This window comes from Pimephales promelas, chromosome 10 (assembly GCF_988280905.1).
Source record: "Pimephales promelas chromosome 10, fPimPro1.hap1.1, whole genome shotgun sequence".
NCBI classification, from domain to species: domain Eukaryota; kingdom Metazoa; phylum Chordata; class Actinopteri; order Cypriniformes; family Leuciscidae; genus Pimephales; species Pimephales promelas.
The window spans coordinates 36247802-36269657 of record NC_142778.1 but is presented as its reverse complement, the minus strand read 5'-3'; the positions used below and the strand labels follow the sequence as shown (position 1 = coordinate 36269657).

General features: G+C 39.0%; 1 protein-coding gene across 1 annotated transcript in view; it reads right to left on the bottom strand.

Annotated features, from left to right (window-relative positions):
* LOC120487651 (uncharacterized) overlaps positions 1 to 21856 on the bottom strand; it is a 150252-nt gene that overhangs the window by 17301 nt on the left and 111095 nt on the right. The window contains exons 71-91 of the mRNA XM_089116627.1: positions 20378 to 20551; positions 20021 to 20191; positions 19639 to 19812; positions 19008 to 19178; positions 17452 to 17625; positions 17137 to 17301; positions 14985 to 15158; positions 14287 to 14460; positions 14000 to 14170; positions 13499 to 13672; positions 13139 to 13309; positions 12977 to 13022; positions 12072 to 12270; positions 7731 to 7867; positions 7572 to 7630; positions 5823 to 6032; positions 5352 to 5525; positions 4673 to 4846; positions 4351 to 4521; positions 3725 to 3898; positions 3389 to 3562 (exon numbers count right to left, since the gene is read on the bottom strand). Of these exons, the coding sequence (XP_088972753.1) occupies positions 3389 to 3562; positions 3725 to 3898; positions 4351 to 4521; positions 4673 to 4846; positions 5352 to 5525; positions 5823 to 6032; positions 7572 to 7630; positions 7731 to 7867; positions 12072 to 12270; positions 12977 to 13022; positions 13139 to 13309; positions 13499 to 13672; positions 14000 to 14170; positions 14287 to 14460; positions 14985 to 15158; positions 17137 to 17301; positions 17452 to 17625; positions 19008 to 19178; positions 19639 to 19812; positions 20021 to 20191; positions 20378 to 20551 (3411 nt within the window). The remainder of the gene's footprint in view (positions 1 to 3388; positions 3563 to 3724; positions 3899 to 4350; positions 4522 to 4672; positions 4847 to 5351; positions 5526 to 5822; positions 6033 to 7571; positions 7631 to 7730; positions 7868 to 12071; positions 12271 to 12976; positions 13023 to 13138; positions 13310 to 13498; positions 13673 to 13999; positions 14171 to 14286; positions 14461 to 14984; positions 15159 to 17136; positions 17302 to 17451; positions 17626 to 19007; positions 19179 to 19638; positions 19813 to 20020; positions 20192 to 20377; positions 20552 to 21856) is intronic.

Sequence of the window (21856 nt, the reverse complement as noted above, 5' to 3'; positions counted from 1 at the left end):
GTTGCCGCAATCTGACAGTGAAGCCATTTGCTTTTAAAAACAAATTTAATGGGGTTTATATGTTACATTATCAGCTTGGAAAGTACACTAATTTGACTAGAATCTTTTTTTTTTTTTTCAAGAAAATTACAACTGCAGGAACTAGGAATGATTTTAGTTATAGGAACTTCTTTTAAGGCGAGACACTGCAGGTGAATAGGGAAAAAAAAATAACTTACAGATATCACCATGAAACTTTACCAGCCGATTACTCACATGAATAGGAGAAAAAAAATTAAGTTTTCTTTAATTTGATGTTTAAATGTGCTAATCAGGCTATATGCAATTAAATATGCACTAATTTGCATATATTATGTAGTGACAAATCGGACCATTGGAAAAAAACAAGGTTGAAAATTATTTTTGCATTTTGTTGAAATCTTCAATGAAAGGACATTTTCAGAGGGGATTATGAATATCTCCTTTCGTTACCCTGTAAATCAGAAAATACTGCCAATAGCCTTACATTTTTAATTTCCACCCTATATTTAGGCATAAAATGTCATTATAATAATGTTTATTAAAACCACCTGCCAGGGACTCCAGATGAAAATTAGTCTGTGCGGCTAAATCTGGCTCATTTACATTACTAACTAAATTAGCTCAGAGCAGGGACGTGCACAGACATTTTGAGGGGCAGGGGCTCAAGTGAAAAAAAGGGCACTTTTCATAATTTAAAAAAAAAATTATTTTACTTTTTTAAACAAAAAAGTATATATATTAACACAACTCTAATATATATATTTTTAAATATTTAAAAAGTTAATTAATTTTATCTTCCTCAAACTCATACAATAGTTTAATTTTCAAAAGTTGTCTACAAAATAATCAGTTCACACAGAAATCATGGTCTCCTTAGTATACATAGGTTTATAGAGCAGCAAAGGAAACCATGCCACAGTGTGTCAATCAAGTACATATTTGATACACCTGATGGTGACATGGACTTCACATTTGAGGGAGAACTGTATCATCAAATAAAACCTTCAAAATACATATTTCGAGTTTGTTTCTGTTTGCATCTGTAGATTTCTTCTAAATTCACCAATTTAGATTTCTAAACTTCAGGGGAAAGACTCTTGATGTAGCTATGCAAGTCATTAACTTTAATAATAAGAATTTTAGGCCATAACAAATTCATAAAAGCGTCCGGATTTTCCATACAATGCCATAAATTACATTTAGCCACGTCTTAATCATTCATTATTATCACTATACAATTTTTCCTGATAAAACGATATCAAGTTATCGTCAATACTCGATATCAATATAGAGTTCGATTAAACGTTCGATAATGTTTATGTGGCAAAAGCACAACGAAACTCATTTGAAGCGCGCACCTCACGCACTGTTTATCCGCTCGGCTCAAAGTCCAAACGGCAGCGCGAGCTCACTAGAGGTGACGCGTTTACTCGGCGCTTCAGAATTCCTGACCTGATATTTAGAGACACTATGCATTAAATATATTTGTTTGGCAGGGAAACTGTGCGCAAATAGTAATATGTATTTTCTTAAAAAATAAAATAAAAAAGCACCCCAGAAAAAGGGCACTTTCTCTCCAGGAATAAAAAGGGCAGGTGTTCAAGCCCCCTTTGATGTCTATGTGTGTACGTGCCTGGCTCAGAGTATGGTCTAAACCAGCACTATATGTACTATAGTGATGTAAGTTTACACTGACTGGCTGAATATACATGAGAAACACAGATAGTCAATATTTTTAAAAGATGTTTAAACACAGTTTACTTATACTTACGGCAAGCTTACATCACTGAGTTCCAACTGGCGGTGTGGATGCAAACAGGACAATTACCCCAGGGGAATATTAATTCTCAGGGGACCGCCCTGGTGACTAGTTCCTATAACTGAGTTCCTATAACTAACTACGCGGCGCAAAAGCAGTGGTGTCAAATTAATTTTAGGTTAAGGGCCAGATGGGCCAAATTACTTTTTTTAAACCTTAGTGTGCTGACAATTACATTAATATTAACCATACAAACTACAACTTCATTCAGTCTGTATTGAGTGTGTGCCTAGGGATGGGAATCGAAAACCGGTTCCACTCGAGAACCGGTTCTAAATTTTACGATCCATCGATATTGTATGCGCTCGACGTTAACGATTCCTCTTATCGATGCTCCTGCTCTGAGTCAACCAGTATGTAGGCTTCAGACAGTGAACTAACAACTGTCCCTTTGTCCTTTATTAAGCACCAGCACGGCGTCCAAAGCGATTTTTTTTTTGTACCACCAAAGCCTTATTTGATCGGTGAGTACCGGTAAAATTGTCTCTCTCTGTAGTTATGAACCGCTGTGCTCGTGACAGGGCTCGTGTTAAACTGAACGAGCAGGGAGAGAGAGAGCCCCGGTCGTGCGCGCGCGCACCTCTCTCTGGCTTCACTGCTCAAAACTAAGCGCTGTCTTGCTCTCTCTTTCTCCCTCGCACATATTAATCAAAATAATCGACACAATAGTAAGGTCGGGAGACTAAAGTTTCATGTGTAGCATTCGGAGTTTTGTTTTTCCTGAATTACCGCTGGGTGTGAATTGTGCTGAAATAGGTCTACGTTGCCTTATCTTCTCTGAAAAGCGGTCCGCACATTTAGCTGACATAAACCACACTTCAAATAAACGGAAAAAACGACCAAAAGATGAAATGTTTTCTGTGATGACACACATCTTGTGTCGGAACGCGCACACGTCTGATAATGACACGTTCAATTCGCGAACTAATGACTCATTTGAACCGATTCGTTTTAATGAATGGTTAAAACAACTGAACTGATCTCCCAACACTGAACTGAACTCAACACTGAACTGAACTCATAAGGTTTCATTTATTATATAAAATACATCAAAAGTACAGTTTACTTAGTCAAGTGTAAGGTTTAAAACAAATAAAACCAATTGTTTCTTTCCCCCAAAAAAGCATATGACTACTTTTTCCCACACAGTGCTATCAGGAATCGATAAGAGAATCGTTAAAGAATCGGATCGATAAGCAGAATCGTTAGTGGCATCGATATCGATAAAATCTTATCAATTCCCATCCCTATGTGTGCCTGTGTTAACGGAGGCACAAATTGTGTATGTTTTACACAAGCTGTTTATTTGCAGGTCTGGAATAGAGATCGGCAAAAATAAAAAATAAATTTAAAAAAAAAGTTTAGATTTATGGTCAGTGGAGCAGTGCATCTCTATTTTTATCATTGTTCAAATCATCCCCCTGGCCAGATTAGACAAATCTGTAGACCGTATTCAGTCGGCCGTATGACACTCTGCCTTACAGTGTTTGTCACCCGATTTCTTTGAGACACTTTAAATTTACAATAACATATGAACACATTACTCACATCAGTGTGTCGATTTCACAGTGTTTATCCTGCAGGAGAGCAGCGATCTGATTCACTCGTGTGTCTCCTAGTTTACGTTCACTCAGATTCAGCTCACTCAGGAATAACGGATTTTTACCCAAATTATCTCTGACATACTGACAGGCTTCGTCTGCATCAGGACTTTGTAATAACCTAGAAACAAAGACAGTACATTGATATTTCACAACTGTACACGACACAGAGGAGGTAGAAGAATATTGACTTAAGTAAGTGCAGAAATATAGTTTCATGGTTTAATTCACTTTGAGATAAAATCTTAAAACTATTGCAGTTTAATTTGTAGCAAACACTCACCTCAGTGTTTTCAGTGAATGGCAAAAAATCTTCTGTACATTAATGAGTTCTTCCACTCCTGATTGTCCAGGATCATTTCCTGTGAGATCCAGCTCTATCAGGTGTGAAGGGTTTGATTTCAGAGCTGAAGCCAGAGCTTTATAACCTTCTTCTGTGATACGGCAGTCTGAGAGTCTACAGAACATTAAAACTTAGAATGAACACTAGAACTAAAATGAACACGGCTGGAAATACAGTCAGTTTTGAACTGTAAATACTTGAGAAAAAAGGAATGTTGTGTAACAGTATATTGGATTAGTATTCGCTCGTAAGTGACAGCAGCTTAATAAACCTGCTGCTATCATTTTAATCAAAAACCCCTCCCCTGCTCTTGACTCAATAACTTTTGTAAATTTAGTTGTAAGCATTAGCACCTGAAAAACATAAAGCCGTGTTTGTTATATTTGTCTTTTTATTTTTTATGTATTGTGCCACTGTTTGCTATTTATTTGTTCATATTTTATTACTACAAAACTAAATTTTAAAAACTGTTCTTAGATTTTTCCTCACTTCTGGTGAGTGGACTCAAATAAACTGATAAGCAAGTGTTGTGGTGTTGAGTGTAGCTGAAGGTGAAATGTACTCACTTGAGTATCTCTAGTTCACAGACAGGCTTCTTCAGTCCCTCACAGATCTGTTTGACTCCTGAGTCCAGCAGACGGCTGTTGTTCAGGTTCAGCTCTTTCAGGACGGTTTTAGAGGAGAGAACAGTAGCTAGAACTGAACAGCTTTTCTCTGTCTGATCACAATTATTCAGCCTAAACACAGAAACACCATAATCTATTATTCAGAACATATTCAACACACATCAGATTAACAGTTCTTCATATCTGCTCACACATGTGACTGACAGTCTTTTATAATACAGAACAAACAGCTGTTATAAGGAATAAGATCACATTGACTCACTTGATTTTCTCCACTTTGCTATGGGAGTCCATCAAGAGAGCAGAGATCTTCTCTCCATCCAGATCTCCTAATTTATCTTCACTCAGATCCAGTTCTGTCAGTAATAATGGACTTTTACCCAGAACTTTAGTGAGATGGTCACACGCTTCCTGTGCAGCAGAACTTTTCAAAAACCTACAGGAAATATAATTACAAATCAGATAATATTCTAATTTTATGCCTTTTACATCTTCCTGAGTCACTGAATGATTAACTAAACAGAGAAGTACAAGCATTTTCTAATACTAACAGAAAATTATGTGATATGATAATGTGTCCAAATACATACGACACCGCCTGACAAATACACTAAATCATATTCAGAAATTATATGCAGTACAAAAATATAACAAAACTACTTATTAGTGGAAATAATACAGTCTAAAAAATCCTGTTGGATTAAATTTATAAATTGCATTTTTTAATAAAAAAATTGGGTTCGTCCATTTTTGACCCAAAATTAGGTTAAAATAAAAAAGCATTTTTTAGAGTGTAGTGAAAATTCTATTTTACCAGTGATCGGCCAATTATATCTGGGCCACTGATATATTTTACACCTCTAGTCCAGTATAGTATTAATGTAAAGAGTTGTGTAATATCTGGTTAAAATCATAATTATGGTTATTGTCTCGTTTATCACCTGATGGTCTTTAATTTACAGCGTTCATCCTGTAGTAGATCATCGATCTCCTTCACTCCTGATTGTCCAGGATCATTTCCTGTGAGATCCAGCTCTATCAGGTGTGAAGGGTTTGATCTCAGAGCTGAAGCCAGAGCTTTATAACCTTCTTCTCTGATACTGCAGTCTGAGAGTCTGTGTATGAAAGAAGCTGTTCAGCACTAAGTGATCTACACTACATGAGCAAAACACATGCATAAAGTGAGAAGACATTATTTAAATCATAAAAAACACTAAGTTATAATATACATATTTTATATATATATATATATATATATATATATATTTTAAAGCATTGTGAATATGTACCAATATTTTTATTTTAATATAAGCACAAATCTGACCGCACATATAAGCAACAGATTAAATAGACATTTACACACACAAAAAGTACATTATCATGCAGAAATGTAGATAAATGAAAATACACACTTCAGTTTCTGCAATCTGCATTGTGTATTCTCCAACAGAACACAGATCTTCTTTATTCCAGAGTTTTCGAGTTTATTCTCACTCAGATCCAGCTCTATCAGGTTTGAAGGGTTTGAATTAATCGCTGAAGTCAGAGCAGCACAACCTTCTGCTGTAATACTGGTATTATTCAGCCTGAAGAGAAACAAAACAAAGACTTTTTCATTCACTCTTCAGTTTATTTCCAATTCCAACCCTTTTTTATGTCTTAGGGTATGTTTACACAACAAAGATATGCTTAAAACAGTTTTTTAAATTTTTTTTCCAAATACAGATGACACCATTGTCAAAATGATCCCCATTCACACAGATCCATGAAAACGCTGTATTCTGCTGCCAGGCCATTAGTTGGCGATGAAACACTATAGACTGAACAAGTAATGCGCATGGACGTGACATCATCGTCTTCATAGATTTGTGTTTTGTTGTTTACACAGAGACCGTTTTCAAAAAACGTGCACTTTGAAACCCGTTTTCAAAGCTTTGCTTTCCGTTTCATTCTTACTGACCGCCAGAGGTCAGTACTCTATTCTTACTCTTTCGCTTTCTCGCCTGTTTGAGATAGTTTGTATTGATTGAGTGATTATTTGCACTGTCAAGTGCAGCTTACAAGAGCAGTGAGATTCGTCCTCACAAGCTCTGACAGCGCGTGTCTTCGCCATTCTCGGATTGGGAATACATTTGTTGAGTTTATATTGCTTCGTCTGTGACGCTCTGTGCCTCTCGGTGCTATCTGGTGGCTTGTGTTTTCCAAGCCAGTGAGTTAACGGTCTCCCGTGACTCTATTTAGAATGTTTATTGCATTTTTTACTTTTGTCCCTCGGTTCTATCCACTGGCAATTTTAGACATTTTTATATTTTTCGTGTGATATTTGTTGGTATTACCTGTTTGTTCTCCAGAGGTAATCGTTATATTTAATTTTTATTATTTCTCATCCCGCTTAACTTAACCTTACGGTGCTATCCGAGGGTTATAACTATGGCTCACGGCTCGATCGCCACTGGATTTTCCACTGACTTGTAAGCTGTGCCCTAATAATCTTCTCCCTGACGACGGTCATGATATCTGCCTGTCGTGGTTGGGATTCAACATCTGCGAGAGGCTCTCACGGACCCATGCGTGCACATGCATGTGGTTAGTGGTTGTATTTACCTCGTTTTAATGAGGTACTGCAATCAGCGGACATCATTGGAGAAGAACGGAGCAGACAGAGGCCACTTAATAAAAGTGTGGGGCGTTTGCTTGCGTTTCTCTGGTTTGATTCAGCGAGAATGAGGAAGTGGCCTTGATTTCGCATCTTTACTTCCCGCTCACGACTGCGCACGTCTGGTCCTGAAAACGCAAGTGCACAGACTCAAGTTCCAAGATGTCAGCGCCATATCGGGACACTGGCGGCTTCAGTTCTCTCTGATGGAAAACAGTGAAGGGGCGTTGTCCATCTTTTTTTACAGTCTATGGGAGGATGAGAATGTTCAGAATCAAGGAGCTGGTGAAGAGTCGCTTGATTCCCCTTGTTTTTCTCATCATTCAGAGTTTGATGTGCTTTCTACAAGTGCTTCAGATTCTTTTTTTCATGATCATGGGGATACTATGGATGTTGCAGTGCAACCATCACCTCAAGCTGTTTTCAATGGTTACCCAGCAGCGGAGGGGTTTAGTGGGGGGTCAGTTCATTCATCTGGACAAGCCCAGTCCTCCTCCGATGATACTTTGGCTGTGCTTCGAATGGCAGCTGCTCGTCTAGGACTTGATGAGTCACCCGTCCAATCTGCCCAAACGAATGTGTTTTTCAGACAGACCACAGCTGCAACTTCGTTTGCCATGCAACCATGTAAGGATTTTGTGGCTGAATTCTCAAATGCTCTCACTGGTTCTGGTCCGCCGAAGCGGCGCTCTAAGATTGCTCGAACACTAGCATCTATGGCTGAAGCAGATTCTATCGGGGTGGGTCGTGCTCCGGAAATAGAGCAGCCTGTGGCAGCATTGGTGGTGTCTCCTGATGAGGCTATACGAGGGAATGTGCGATGTCCCAGTGCGCAATGTGGATTCCTTGCTAAACAAGGCATATGAGTCTGTTGCCTACATTACTCGAGCAGAAAACACAATCTGCCAGTTACTTCTTGCTGCCACCAGTACGCTGGAATCTGCAAATGCGGATGCATCTATTTCACAATTCCTGCAAACTGCCCTGATGGCAACAGGCCATGTGACCCGCGAGCTGGGTAGTGTTACAGCCACACTTCTGGCAGCCCGCCGCCAAGTGTGGCTTGCCCAAGTACGACTGCCGGAGGACTGTAAGAAAACCTTGAGAGATCTTCCATTTGTTTCAGCCACCAAATCGTCAGTTCCTGGGAGTACACCATCAGGGAATATAATCTACAATTTCGACGCCGGCCTCCCAGATTTTCAAGAATCGTTCCTACGATTGTCAGAGACGCGTTTCGCGCAGTGGCTCTCTCTCTAGAAATTTGTTCACTTCTAGAGAAGGGAGCCATAGAAAAGGTTCATCCCCTCGTTCAGGGAGACGGGTTCTATTCAACTTATTTTCTTGTTCCAAAAAAGGACGATGGTTTCCGCCCGATTCTGGATTTGAGGCTTCTGAATTTGTACCTGAAGGTCCTTCCTTTTCGAAAGCCGCACACAGTCGATGTTCTCTGGTCTGTGACGGCAGACGATTGGTTTGCAAGTGTCGACCTGAAGGATGCATACTTTCACGTCCCAATTGCTGTGCATCACAGAAAGTTTCTGCGTTTCAGTTTCCTGAATCAAGCTTATCAGTTCAAGATGCTACCCTTCGGTCTTTCCCTTGCTCCTCGCGTTTTCACAAGGTGTGTGAGTGCAGCTCTGTCCCCTCTTTGGATTAGAGGACTGCGTATTCTTCCTTACTTGGACGACTGGTTTCTCTGTGCCCCCACAGAGCAGCAGGCTGTACAAGACTCCAGAGTTCTTTTGAGACATGTGCAGAAGCTGGGTTTTTCGGTGAACGAGAAAAAGAGCCGCCTGATTCCATCACAGACCACTACATTCATAGGAAAGACCCTGAATTCCTGCCTAATATCTGCCTCCCTGTCTCAGGAACGTGTGATGAACATTCTGCAACTTTTGGCTCGCTTTCGCCCGGGTGTGTCCCTGCAGTACGAGGTGATCCTACGACTGTTAGGGATGTTAACAGCGGCTACAGTGGTGATTCCCATGGGTTTACTCCACCTCAGACCACTCCAGTTATGGAACAACAGTTTGCGGCTAGATCCCACCAGACATCGCCATTGACTGGTGATGATTTCTCACCGTTGCATATGTGCGTTGAGGCGGTGGAGACAGTTCCTAAAGGCAGGAGTGCCCCTGGGTGTTGTTCCCTCTCGTTGGAAGTTGGTCACAACAGACGCTTCCCTCACAGGATGGAGGGCAACCTGGAATCTGAGGGGGATCTACAGGCGCTAGACACCAATCCAGGCCACAGAACATATCAACCTGCTGGAACTAAGGGCAGTGTTCTTGGCTCTAAAGTACTTCATGCCGGTTCTGACAGGCCGCCATGTTCTCGTTCGATCAGACAATCCCTCGACAGTGTTCCATCTGAACCACCAGGGCGGCACAAGATCCCGAAACTCATGAGATTCTGACATGGTGTCAGCCTCGACTCGCTTCATTGAGGGCAGCTCATATTCCAGGAGCGTGCAATCAGACAGCAGATGCTCTTTCCAGGGATCAATTACATCCAGGAGAATGGAGGCTTCATCCAGAGGTAGTGCAGGAGATCTGGCTACGATTTGGAAGAGCAGAAGTGGATTGCTTTTTGCTTCAGAGATGACCACCCACTGTCGCTTTTGGTTCGCAAGGACAGAAGTGTCCAGCCCCCTGTGCCAGGATGCGCTGTCTCACGAATGGCCGAACTGCCTTCTCTATGCGTTTCCACCAATCCCTCTGTTATGGGAGACGTTGCACAGGATCTCCCTGTACAAGCACAGAGTGTTACTCGTGGCACTACGATGGCCAGCCAGACCGTGGTTTCCTTTATTGCTGAGACTTCTGACAGGCAATCCATGGAAGCTTCGCCCCAGGAAGGACCTCCTCTCCCAGCTGGAGGCCAGTGTCTGGCACCCGGACCCGACTCATCTGCAGCTTTGGGTCTGGCCATTGGGTTAACTCCTTCCCTGGAGCATTGTGACCCTGCTGTTATTCATACCATTTCTAATGCTAGGGCGTCTTTCACCTTGGCTCTCACAATCTTGTCTGCAGTTTTCTGAAGGGCGTTTTCTGGCCTCCTTTCAGACTTCTTCAGGGTCTGATTCAAGTGCCCAAATTTTGTGTCCTGTTAGGGCATTGATTTGTAATGTGAACTCTACTGTGCAATTTAGGCAGTCAGACCAGTTATTTGTCTGCCATGGTGGTGTGAAGAAAGGTGCTCTAGCGTCGAAGCAGAGATTGTCGAACTGGATAGTAGAGACCATTACGCTGGCTTACAAGGCAGCAGGGAGACCACTGCCCCGGAGACTAACTTGTCATTCCACTAGGGCCATTTCATCTTCATGGGCTGTTTTTAGAGGAGTTTCCCTGGTGGATATCTGCACTGCCGCAACCTGGGCTTCTCCATGCACGTTTGCCCGGTTTTATAAGGTCAACATTGCTGCTCGTCATGCCGTTAGTTCTGCGGTTCTTCTGGAGCAGCCTTGATTTCATCAGGTGGGTGGCATTCCTCATGACTATGCTGGTATGTGTCATCCAGTGTTTACACTGCCTCTGGTGGTCAGTGAGAATGAAACAGAACGCTAGTTAGTTACGCATGTACTGTAACTGTGGTTCTGTAAATTCTGGATGACCGGAGGAGTTCTCAGTCACTCAGAATGCGCGAGAAAGGCGTACCGAGAGTGCTGAGCTACTGTAGCTTTTACCCTCCAGGGCTCAGCATACGTCACGCCATGTGACTTTGTTGGTATATTCTCTCGACCTATCTAGCTGGCGCTGCGATAATGCATAGTAATTACACTGCCTATGGCGGTCATCCAGAATTCACAGAACCACAGTTACATGTGTAACTAGCGTTTCCAGGCACCCAAAACGCTGTTGTCGTGTAAACGAACGGCTGAAAAGCATACAAAGTTTTACATTTTTAGTTGTAAACTAAAGGGGCGACACAGTTTTCAACAAAAAGCGTAAAACTTTGTATCCGTTGTCATGTAAATATACCCTTAATTGCTTCTTATATTATTGTCATTTGCATTAAGCACCGGTGTCAGACATTCCCAAAGAGAAAATGACTCATTTTTGGTGAACGTGAAATATCTGAGAGAGCCAGGCTAAAGGGACTACAGTATGCATTCAAGGGATATATTCACAACATAATATGCAATCGAGTAGAGATAATTTCATAAAAATTTAAGCTAAAGCCTATCGTCCCAGCGCAAGCAGCTGCCATCTCATAAGCTGAACGTTCATCTGGGAAACACAAATTGAGCAGACTGATCTCATGAAGTAGCGTGTGTATGCCACGCCAATTCGTATTTCCATTTTTGGCGTGCAATCATGACGCATAATCACTTTTCAGCGTGTTTATGAACGCCGTTGACTTAACGTTATATAAATATATGATTTACCTCAACCCTGTCCCTAAACTTAACCGTCACTGGGGTTAATGGCATTTATAACTGTTCCCTTACCATCCTAGGGAAAAAAAAGATATGACTTACCTCAACCCCATCCCTAAACTTAACCGTCACTGGGGTTAATGGCATTTATGACTGGAGATTTGACTGCGTGTATAGACACGCGGAATGACGCGGACGTTAATGGCGTAGACATACACGCATAAACGCGGATACACACGGATAACTCAAAATGCGTAGAGATAACACGCCACCTGACTCGAAAGTGGCGTGTATGTTTACGCAAAAGTCATGATGTCATGTTGAATTGAGGAACAGCTGTGTTTGTGCACAGCAGGGTAAGTGAATGTGAAAATAATCTAATATTTATAAATCAAACAGCATATCCATAAATCTTGTGGAATAACACTAACACCGGGAAAGCCGCGATCAGATTGGGTTAGGGCCGTTACATAGTCAACGCGAGCTACGCGAGAAAGCAACGCGAGTGACGCGAGCGACGCGCTTCCTTTCATAGTGTTAAAGCAGACGCAAGCGTCACGGGCGATGCGTAAAATGCAATACACCGGTCACGCAACAGGGGGTAGTAGATTTTTCACTGCAAACCTGAAAAAGCGGTGAAGCTCGTGAAGGCGTGCGTGGCTCTCCACAACTTTCTGGCATCCACTGAACGTGCCAGATACATGCCCGCCACCTTTGTGGATGCGACGCCTGACACCGGAGAGGTCCAGCCTGGAGAGTGGAGTGGAGGCAGCACGTTGTTGGGTTTTCGGTCGGCAGCAGCAGACCCTCCCGGAGAGCGGCACTTGTCAGGGAGCAGTTGGCTGATTACTTTTTATCAGATGCTGGCGTGTTTCCCCACCAATACAGTGTGCTACGATTGGGTAGCACTGACAAATAAATTGATAAAAGTTCGATTTGAAGCATGAGTTTTTTATTATTATTTAACACTTTACACATTTTAACTTATTTGGTATTATATGAAAACCATTACACATTTTTAATTATTTGGTATTATTTAAATTATGTAAAAACCATTACACATTTAAACTAATTTGGTATTTTAATTCATTAATTCATATCCATAAATCATTAATTCATATAACCAGGCTGGTAAATTTGTCACGGGCACTTTTCCAGTCCGTTTTCACCTGATTCTGTCTTTCCCATCGCGATTGCAACCTCTCTCAGGCATTTTCCAACGCAATTTTATTTGAGTGTACTAATTGTGGTGAACTGTCGTATAAATGCGGATGATATTAAATGCTGGTATAAGCTCGTATAATTATTCCTCCTCGCACGCCATTGTATTCAAACCTTCTTCTTCTGTTAACATGATATATTTGAATTAATGTACAATTCTTGCAATGTCGCCCCCACCGATAACGCATAGTATTGCGTGCATCAGTGCGTCGCGTATCAAAAACTAGGACGACACATTTGGCTACGCATCGACGCATAATGGCGGCCAAAGCGTAGCGATGCATAGCCATGCGGACGCGTATGCGTACCGATGCGTTGACTATGTAACGGCCATTAAAGTTGCTCATTCCACTCCTGCAGTAAGAGCTCTGTATCAAATGAAGAATTTAAAGGTCAGGACATATTAGCTGATATTACTTAATTTAATGAGGGATACTTTAATTCAAAGTATAACTGTGTAAATTACTCACATCAGTGTGTCGAGTTTACAGTGTTTATCCTGCAGTAGAGCAGCGATCTGATTCACTCGTGTGTCTCCTAGTTGACGTCCACTCAGATTCAGTTTTTTCAGGAGAAACGGGTTATTACCCACAATTCCACTCACAGACTGACAGGCTTTCTCTGCAGCAGGACTCAAAAACCTACAGAAGGGAAGATGAAACGGGTTTAAAATCAACTAAACTTAGTGTAATCAGTTTGTATCATTTACCTTGAAATAATTTTATTATAAAAACCTGCACAATTTGTTGTTCAATCAAAGTTAGTGAAATAATGTTTCTATGAATAATTCACCCGCATATAATTTATTATATTATTTGATCACGTCTCACCTCAGTGTTTTCAGTGAACACTTCTGATCCTGTAGTAGATCATCGAGCTCCTTCACTCCTGATTGTCCAGGATCATTTCCTGTGAGATCCAGCTCTATCAGGTGTGAAGGGTTTGATCTCAGAGCTGAAGCCAGAGCTTTATAACCTTCTTCTCTGATACTGCAGTCTGAGAGTCTAAGGATAGGACATTTATTTTTAATACAATTTATTTTACAATTAATATTACTGCAAAAAAGACTTCAGTACAGTATTATTTTAAAGGGGTAAAAAGCATTTTTTTTTAATTGTATAATGTTTGACTGCGCAGGTTGACTGCAGTACTGCAGAAATACTCAGAACATATAAAAACTTCTGCAACAGACAAAGCAATAGTGACACAGACATTGTTATTCACTCTTGTATGTTGCGACATTACTCTCAAAAGATAAATCATTTTTTTATTTATCAGTTCACACCCCCTTTAACTTTGAACAAAAGAAATGTTATTTCAAACAATCTCACCTGAGTTTCTCCAGTGTGCAGTCTGTATTTTCTAATCCGTTCTGGAGTTTCTTCACTCCTGAATCCTGCAGATTATTGTTGCTGATGTCAAGCTCTTTCAGACTGGAGTTTGATCTCAGGACTGTAGCGAGAGCTGAACAGCTTTCCTCTGTTAGACCACACTTACGCAGCCTAAAATCATGAACAGAAGATGCAGAATTTACGAAGTATTTGACGCCAACATGTTTTTGTCACCAATGTCTTTAAGATGGTTTAAATCTACAGTAACATATGAACACAATACTCACATCAGTATGTTGAGTTTACAGTGTTTATCCTGCAGGAGAGCAGCGATCTGATTCACTCGTGTGTCTCCTAGTTCACGTTCACTCAGATTCAGTTCTCTCAGGAGTAACGGATTTTTACCCACAATTCCTCTCAAATACTGACAGGCTTCTTCTGCAGCAGGACTTTGTAACAACCTGGACAAAGTAGAAGTATGCTGACATTACCTGCTACTAATGATGTGCAGGAGGCTACAGTTGCAACTAGTTGACACTGTATAACATAAAAAGTCCTAAACCAAGGCAAGCGTAACTGCATATTTATTACCTTTTTTAGCAGCATTAATTATGTGATTCGTCTATTTGATTAACTGTTTCAAATGGATCATATGTACGACCAATTCTTTAGGGGGTTTCTTACTTTAGACCGGTCGAGTCGGTTACAAAACTTCCGTTTACAGGTGAAACTCAAAAAATTAGAATATTGTGCAAAAGTTCATTTATTTCAGTAATTCAACTTCAAAGGTAAAACTAATATATTATATAGACTCATAACATGCAAAGTGAGATATTTCAAGCCTTTATTTATTTAAGCCTTAATAATTATTTGTGGATTATTGAAATAAATTAACTTTTGTACAATCTTCTAATTTTTCGAGTTTCACATGTAAAATTACACATAAAATAGGACTTTTGAATGTTATTATTTTAATAGCACTCACCTCAGTGTTTTCAGTGAACACTTCTGATCCTGTAGTAGATCATCGAGCTCCTTCACTCCTGATTGTCCAGGATCATTTCCTGTGAGATCCAGCTCTATCAGGTGTGAAGGGTTTGATCTCAGAGCTGAAGCCAGAGCTTTATAACCTTCTTCTGTGATACTGCAGTCTGAGAGTCTAGAAGACATTTATATATAGATATATATAAATATATATCCTGCTTACTTTATGACTTAAAATTGTCGAGAAAGTCCAAAAAATATTTGTTGCAGAATGCCATTTACAATTTAGTATTGAGGTCTATGTTAATGTGTGCTTTATAAACAGGGGTGCACACAAGTTTTTCAGTCTGGTTCTTATGAGAGCACCTGGAGATTCGGTCTGGAGCTCACACTCTGTGACCCATTAAATATAACTATAAAAATAAAACAATTACTAATAGCAGAATTGCACTTTATTTAGTTAGTTTTTTAATAAAATAATAAACAAAATAAATAAATAGTGTGATTATAATAATATTTTTTAAAATAAAAAAGTATTAAGTAGGGATGCAAAGAAATATTCGGCCACCAAAAATGGCCCATTTTCGTCTGAAACCGTGACCTGCTCGTGCTTGTCTGAAGCGACATGTCTGCGGTGTGGACGTATTTCAGTATATCTCTCCCTCTCGGGAGTGATGATATTACTGCACCATGTAGAAGTGCTCCCAAGTACTTGCTATCTGAAGTATATCTGAAGTGCGTTCACACCAATCGCGAATAGAGCGTCTGGTACAAATGATTTCAATGTTAAGTCAAGTCAGTTCTGAATGCACTTTCTTGTAGTAGCCCTACAGAGAAATATTTAAAATGCACTTGACCTAAATGCACTTTGTTTTTTATAAGAGAACATTTAATTTTATAACCTTTCATCAGAAGGCCTGTACATTATTATTTAATGTACACATGAGTGGGGTCAAGTTAAATATTTTAGTTTGAATTTTATTTTATACTGTGCATTGTCGCAATGTGCTAAATAAATATTTGCATAATTTGTAATTGATTTATTCTTTGAAACTTTAATATTAATTTATGCAATGCCTTGATTTTAGTAAAGATAGTACACAGTCATAGCCATAAATGCAATTGGCATCATTTCTTTGTGTTTCGGCCTTGGTTTCCTCTTTTTCGGTTTTTGGTTTCGGCCAAGAATTTTCATTTAGGTGCATCCGTATTCCTAAGATTTCTACAAACACTGTAAGACCTATAGTACTGCAGGCCTTCAGTCCTGACGTCAGACCAAGAGAAACTAAATCTGCTCTGCCCAGTCAGGGCCTAATGGTGTGTTCACACAGAACGCGAATGTAATTATTTGCACGAGTAGATTACATACAAAGTCAATGCAAAGACGCGAATAGACGCATCATTCGCGCCGGGCGTTGTGAATGACGCGAATTGAGCGACGCGTGTGCCGCGAATGTCTTCCGCGCAAGTTGAAAAATTGGAATTCGAGCGAATTTTCAAGCGTCTAACTAGACGCGATAGATGCGTATTTGACGCTCTATTCGCGTTCGGTGTGAACATACCATAAGATGCTTACGTCCACAGAACTGTGGAGAAAGTCTGAACACTGTTCGTTTTCTTTAGGGTACCCAGGAAGGGTAGCACAGCATCTAAGCAGAGGATGAGCAAGTGGATGGTCGAGGCCTTCTCACTTGCTCATGAATCGGCCAGTCAGCCTTCACCTTTGTCTGTACGGGCCCACTTCACCAGGGCTGCTTCCAAAGCATTACTTGTCAAGAGTTTCCCTCCAAGATGTTTGTGATGCGGCAGGCTAGTCCTCATCGCATACATTCATGAGGCTTTACTTCCTTGACCTCAGCTCCAATCCAGGGGCGCAGGTGCTTTCGCCTGGATGTGCGCATTGATTTCACACAGACAGACAATTGCTCTTAAGGCGGTGTGGGTATTAGGACTCCCAAAGTGTTTCAATGCAGCTCGAGTTTTCTTCAAACAGCAAAAGCTGTGGTCATGTTGACAAAGTGTGAATCTTATTGGTTGGCCAGTTTTCTTTATAGTGCAATAAAAATATATCACCTAAATATATCACCTCTTCATAAAAGAAAAAAAATCACATCAGTCTAAATGAACAACAGTTTATAGTAAAATGTACTCACTTAAGAATCTTCAGTGTTGATTTCTTCAGTCCCTCACAGATCTGTTTGACTCCTGAGTCCAGCAGACGGCTGTTGTTCAGGTTCAGCTCTTTCAGGACGGTTTTAGAGGAGAGAACAGTAGCTAGAACTGAACAGCTTTTCTCTGTCTGATCACAATTATTCAGCCTAAACACAGAAACACCATAATCTATTGTTCAGTACATATTTAACACACATTAGATCTTATATGCTCACACATGTGACTGACAGTATTTAATAAATTAATAATAATCAATTAACAGAGATGTTATAAGGAATAAGATCACATTGACTCACTTGATTTCCTCCACTTTGCTATGAGAGTCCATCAAGAGAGCAGAGAGCTTCTCTCCATCCAGATCTCCTAATTTATCTTCACTCAGATCCAGTTCTGTCAGTAATAATGGACTTTTACCCAGAACTTTAGTGAGATGGTCACACGCTTCCTTTGCAGCAGCACTTTTCAGAAACCTACAGGAAATAGAATAGAATTTTAGATTAGATAATTTGTTATAATTTAATCTGCTCCCATCCTGCTTGTGAGTGTAGTTATAAATCAAATATAGAAAAAACATAGATCATTCCCATGGTATGTTTCATAGTTAGTGTATGAGTGTGATGTAGGGTTGTGAATCAAAAATCAATTTTGGTCAGGGATCAGATATTTGTAAGAATTTAAATTCTTCTTCTCAATTCCTTTCTGTGGATTTTAAACCATTCAAACTGACTAAAGTTCTTTTGTAACTGAATTTGAAATGCAGATCTTACATTTGATTTCAGTTTATGTACCTGAACATCTGAAAATCTTAAACATTTGTATCTTTTAGTTGTATTTATTAATGTTATGCGTTTCTTTTTTCTTATTACATTTCTGAGTATTTATTGTATTAATAATGCTTGAAATTTATATTAGTTAGAATAGCAGTTTTTGCTGTGGTATTTTTGTTAAAACCACAGGCAAAAGTTCCTTGTTTAAGTTCTTTAGCTTTTAGATTTCTGTTCATGGTATTCAGCTTCAGAAAAAAAGACTATGTGAATGACATTGTAACAGTTATTCTGTTATGTGTGTTTAGTTTCTTTTTCATGGACTTTTAATTTGCATTCTTCAGTTCCTGTTTTCCTTTGTTCAGTTTTCTCCTTTGTTGTCATGGTAACTAATATGATTTGCCATCATGTTCAAATGTGTCGTCGTTGATCACCTTGTTTTTATCTGTGTATTTAAGTTTCTGTGATTTCAATTCAAATTTGCCCGGTCACATTAACTTAAAGTTGTGTTTGCTCGCCTGCCTGCCTTTTGGACTGTTTGCTCGTATGGATTATTAAAGCCTTTTTGAACCTTATCTTCATCATTCTGTTCTTCCCACAACCCAAACATGACAGATTTAAAAAAAATAAAAAAAATGCCTTATTGGAATCAAAACTATGAATTGATAAAAATCGGAATCAATAAGCAGAATAAGAATTAGAATTTTTCGAAATTCAAAGCATTACCAACTCTAATGTGATGTTCCATTTAGCTTTTGGTTGTTTCTAGAGTTTGGAATTCATTTCTAAAGCACTCCTTTTAAGGTTTAGCTTTATAACGATAAACAAATGCTTACATAAGGTTGCTAATAATTATTGTGTGCGTGTGTGTGTGTGTGTGTAACAACCAACTAAGAAGTTTATTGCTTATGAAAACAAATTCATGATCTTGCTAATTTCAAACCTCCCTCCATATTATGTGATGTGATAATTGTGATTAATAAACACTGGATCAATAAAAAAAAAATCAACTGGTTATTGTTTAGTTGCAGCATGGTTTCAGGTTATTGAAAGAACAATTTTATTAAATATTTCAAGGTTTTAATCACCTGGTCTTTAATTTACACTGTTTATCCTGTAGTAGATCATCGAGCTCCTTCACTCCTGATTGTCCAGGATCATTTCCTGTGAGATCCAGCTCTATCAGGTGTGAAGGGTTTGATCTCAGAGCTGAAGCCAGAGCTTTATAACCTTCTTCTGTGATACGGCAGTCTGAAAGTCTACAGAAAAACAGAAGAAAAAACAAACAGTTGTTGTTATTCCTTTTGGAGACACAGATTATCATATCACTAATGGGATTTATGAATGGCTTCTGACAAATTAGACAAATTATGAAAAAAATGTTGCCATAGAAAATCATATCCCAATATAATGTTTTTATTTTAATATTGGCAAAATCTCTGTTAGATATAAATAAAAGATATGCATTAACCAAAACCTTATTCAATTAAATATTTTTAATAACACAATCTTATTAAATTAATAGTTCCATCATTTTAATATAATAAATTCCATAATTTTGTCTTTATGTTGTTTAAATTTTTCATTTTCTTAACTAAACACAAAAAGAGATGTTTAAACAGAATATTATCCTCAGTCATAGTGTACATTTAAAAAGTAGTAAAACTTCATCTAATTAAATAAACCGTCATAAATGTACATAAACATGTTAATACACACTTCAGTTTCTCCAATCTGCATTGTGTATTCTCCAACAGAACACAGATCTTCTTTATTCCAGAGTTTTCGAGTTTATTCTCACTCAGATCCAGCTCTATCAGGTTTGAAGGGTTTGAATTAATCGCTGAAGTCAGAGCAGCACAACCTTCTGCTGTAATACTGGTATTATTCAGCCTGAAGAGAAACAAAACAAAGACAGGAAACATTCTTCATTAAATTCAGCCACAATTCACAATACAGTAACAGAAGGATACATTTATATGATAGATCAACTAATCTCAATCCTCAAAAACTCTAAAGAGCAATGACAGTCCTTTATTAGACTTTAAAAATGTAATATAAAATTTATTTTGTGGAGTATAAAATAATGTAAAATACTCACATCAGTGTGTTGAGTTTACAGTGTTTATCCTGCAGGAGAGCAGCGATCTGATTCACTCGTGTGTCTCCTAGTTCACGTCCACTCAGATTCAGTTCTCTCAGGAGTAACAGGTTATTACCCACAATTCCTCTCACAGACTGACAGGCTTTCTCTGCAGCAGGACCCAAAAACCTACAGAAGGGAAGATGAAACGGGTTTAAAATCAACTAAACTTAGTGTAATCAGTTTGTATCATTTACCTTGAAATAATTTTATTATAAAAACCTGCACAATTTGTTGTTGCATCAAAGTTAGTGAAATAATTCTATGAATAATTCACCCGCATATAATTTATTATATTATTTGATCACGTCTCACCTCAGTGTTTTGAGTGAACACTTCTGATCCTGTAGTAGATCATCGAGCTCCTTCACTCCTGATTGTCCAGGATCATTTCCTGTGAGATCCAGCTCTATCAGGTGTGAAGGGTTTGATTTCAGAGCTGAAGCCAGAGCTTTATAACCTTCTTCTGTGATACTGCAGTCTGAAAGTCTAGAACAGAATAATCAGTTACTCCACAAATGTCCTTAACAATATTAATCGATACAAAAAGGATAGCTAAATATGGAAGCAAACAACATATATAATAATATATATTTAATATATATAGACCATTTTGCAAGATGTAAACAACACTGGTCCGTGAACACTTCCTGTTTCAGTTTGTAACTGTTTTCTTTATTTCACATGTAAAGAAAACATCTTGTTCTAAATGTTCTGTTGGTTGTATTTTATCCCAGCTTTTATGTAGTGTTAAAAAACTGAAACAGGAAGTGCTTCTGGACCAGTGGTGTTTACATCTTGTGAAATGGTCTATAGGGCCCTATTTTAACGATCTGAAACGCAAGTATCAAGTAAATTTGTGGGCGGATCTCGGCGCTGTTGCTATTTAAACGGCGGGATAAATGACTCTTGCGCCCGATGCAAGTTTAAAAGGGGTTGGTCTGGAGGAGCTTCATTATTCATAGGTGTGGTTTGAGCGTAACGGGAAACAAACCAATAAGAGCGTCGTATCACATTCCCTTTAAGAGCGTGATGAACGAGGTGCGCTTGTTCCAATACTATTATAACGGCACGCGCTTCACAGCCGAGGAGATCGATGTTCTCGTCAGGGCCGTAAAAGAAAGAGAAGTGACATTGGGGATGGGACAAACACACCCAAATTAGCTTCGGTTAAACATGCATATGATAATTTGGGTAAATGTGTAAGCTTATGCCTATTTTTCCCATCGTCATGAACACAACAATGATTTCCCTCGTGTTTTAATAGTTTTCCTTATAATAATGTATCATTTGCAAAAAGTAAAACACATCTGTGTAGAGGAGAGAATCATCTACAGTGTATGCGTGTTGTTCACACTCTGTATTTTGGCCAAGCATGTGCGATTAAATTAGCATCTGAATGTAGGGGTGGGCGATATGGAAAAAATATCATATCACGATTTTTTTAGGAAAATCACGATCACGATTTTTTATCACGATTCTTTTTCAAGTTGGTTTTAATATTTTGCAAGTGGCTGTTCATTACAGCCAAACTAATGTCCCTATGTTAAAAACAAAGCCTTAGGTAACAAAAGAAAAAAGAAAGGCATACATTTAGGCCAGTGGCGAAGATAAAAATCTTTGTCATTATTTTCTTTGTTGTAAAAAAAATAAGACAAGATGAACATTACACAAATTAATATTCATATTAAATAAATAGTGCTTTATTTTTTCAGATGCAGGTGTATTTAGCAGTAGCATTGAAGTAATTAAATGAACAAATATGAAATTAAAACACTACATAGACTTCACTGA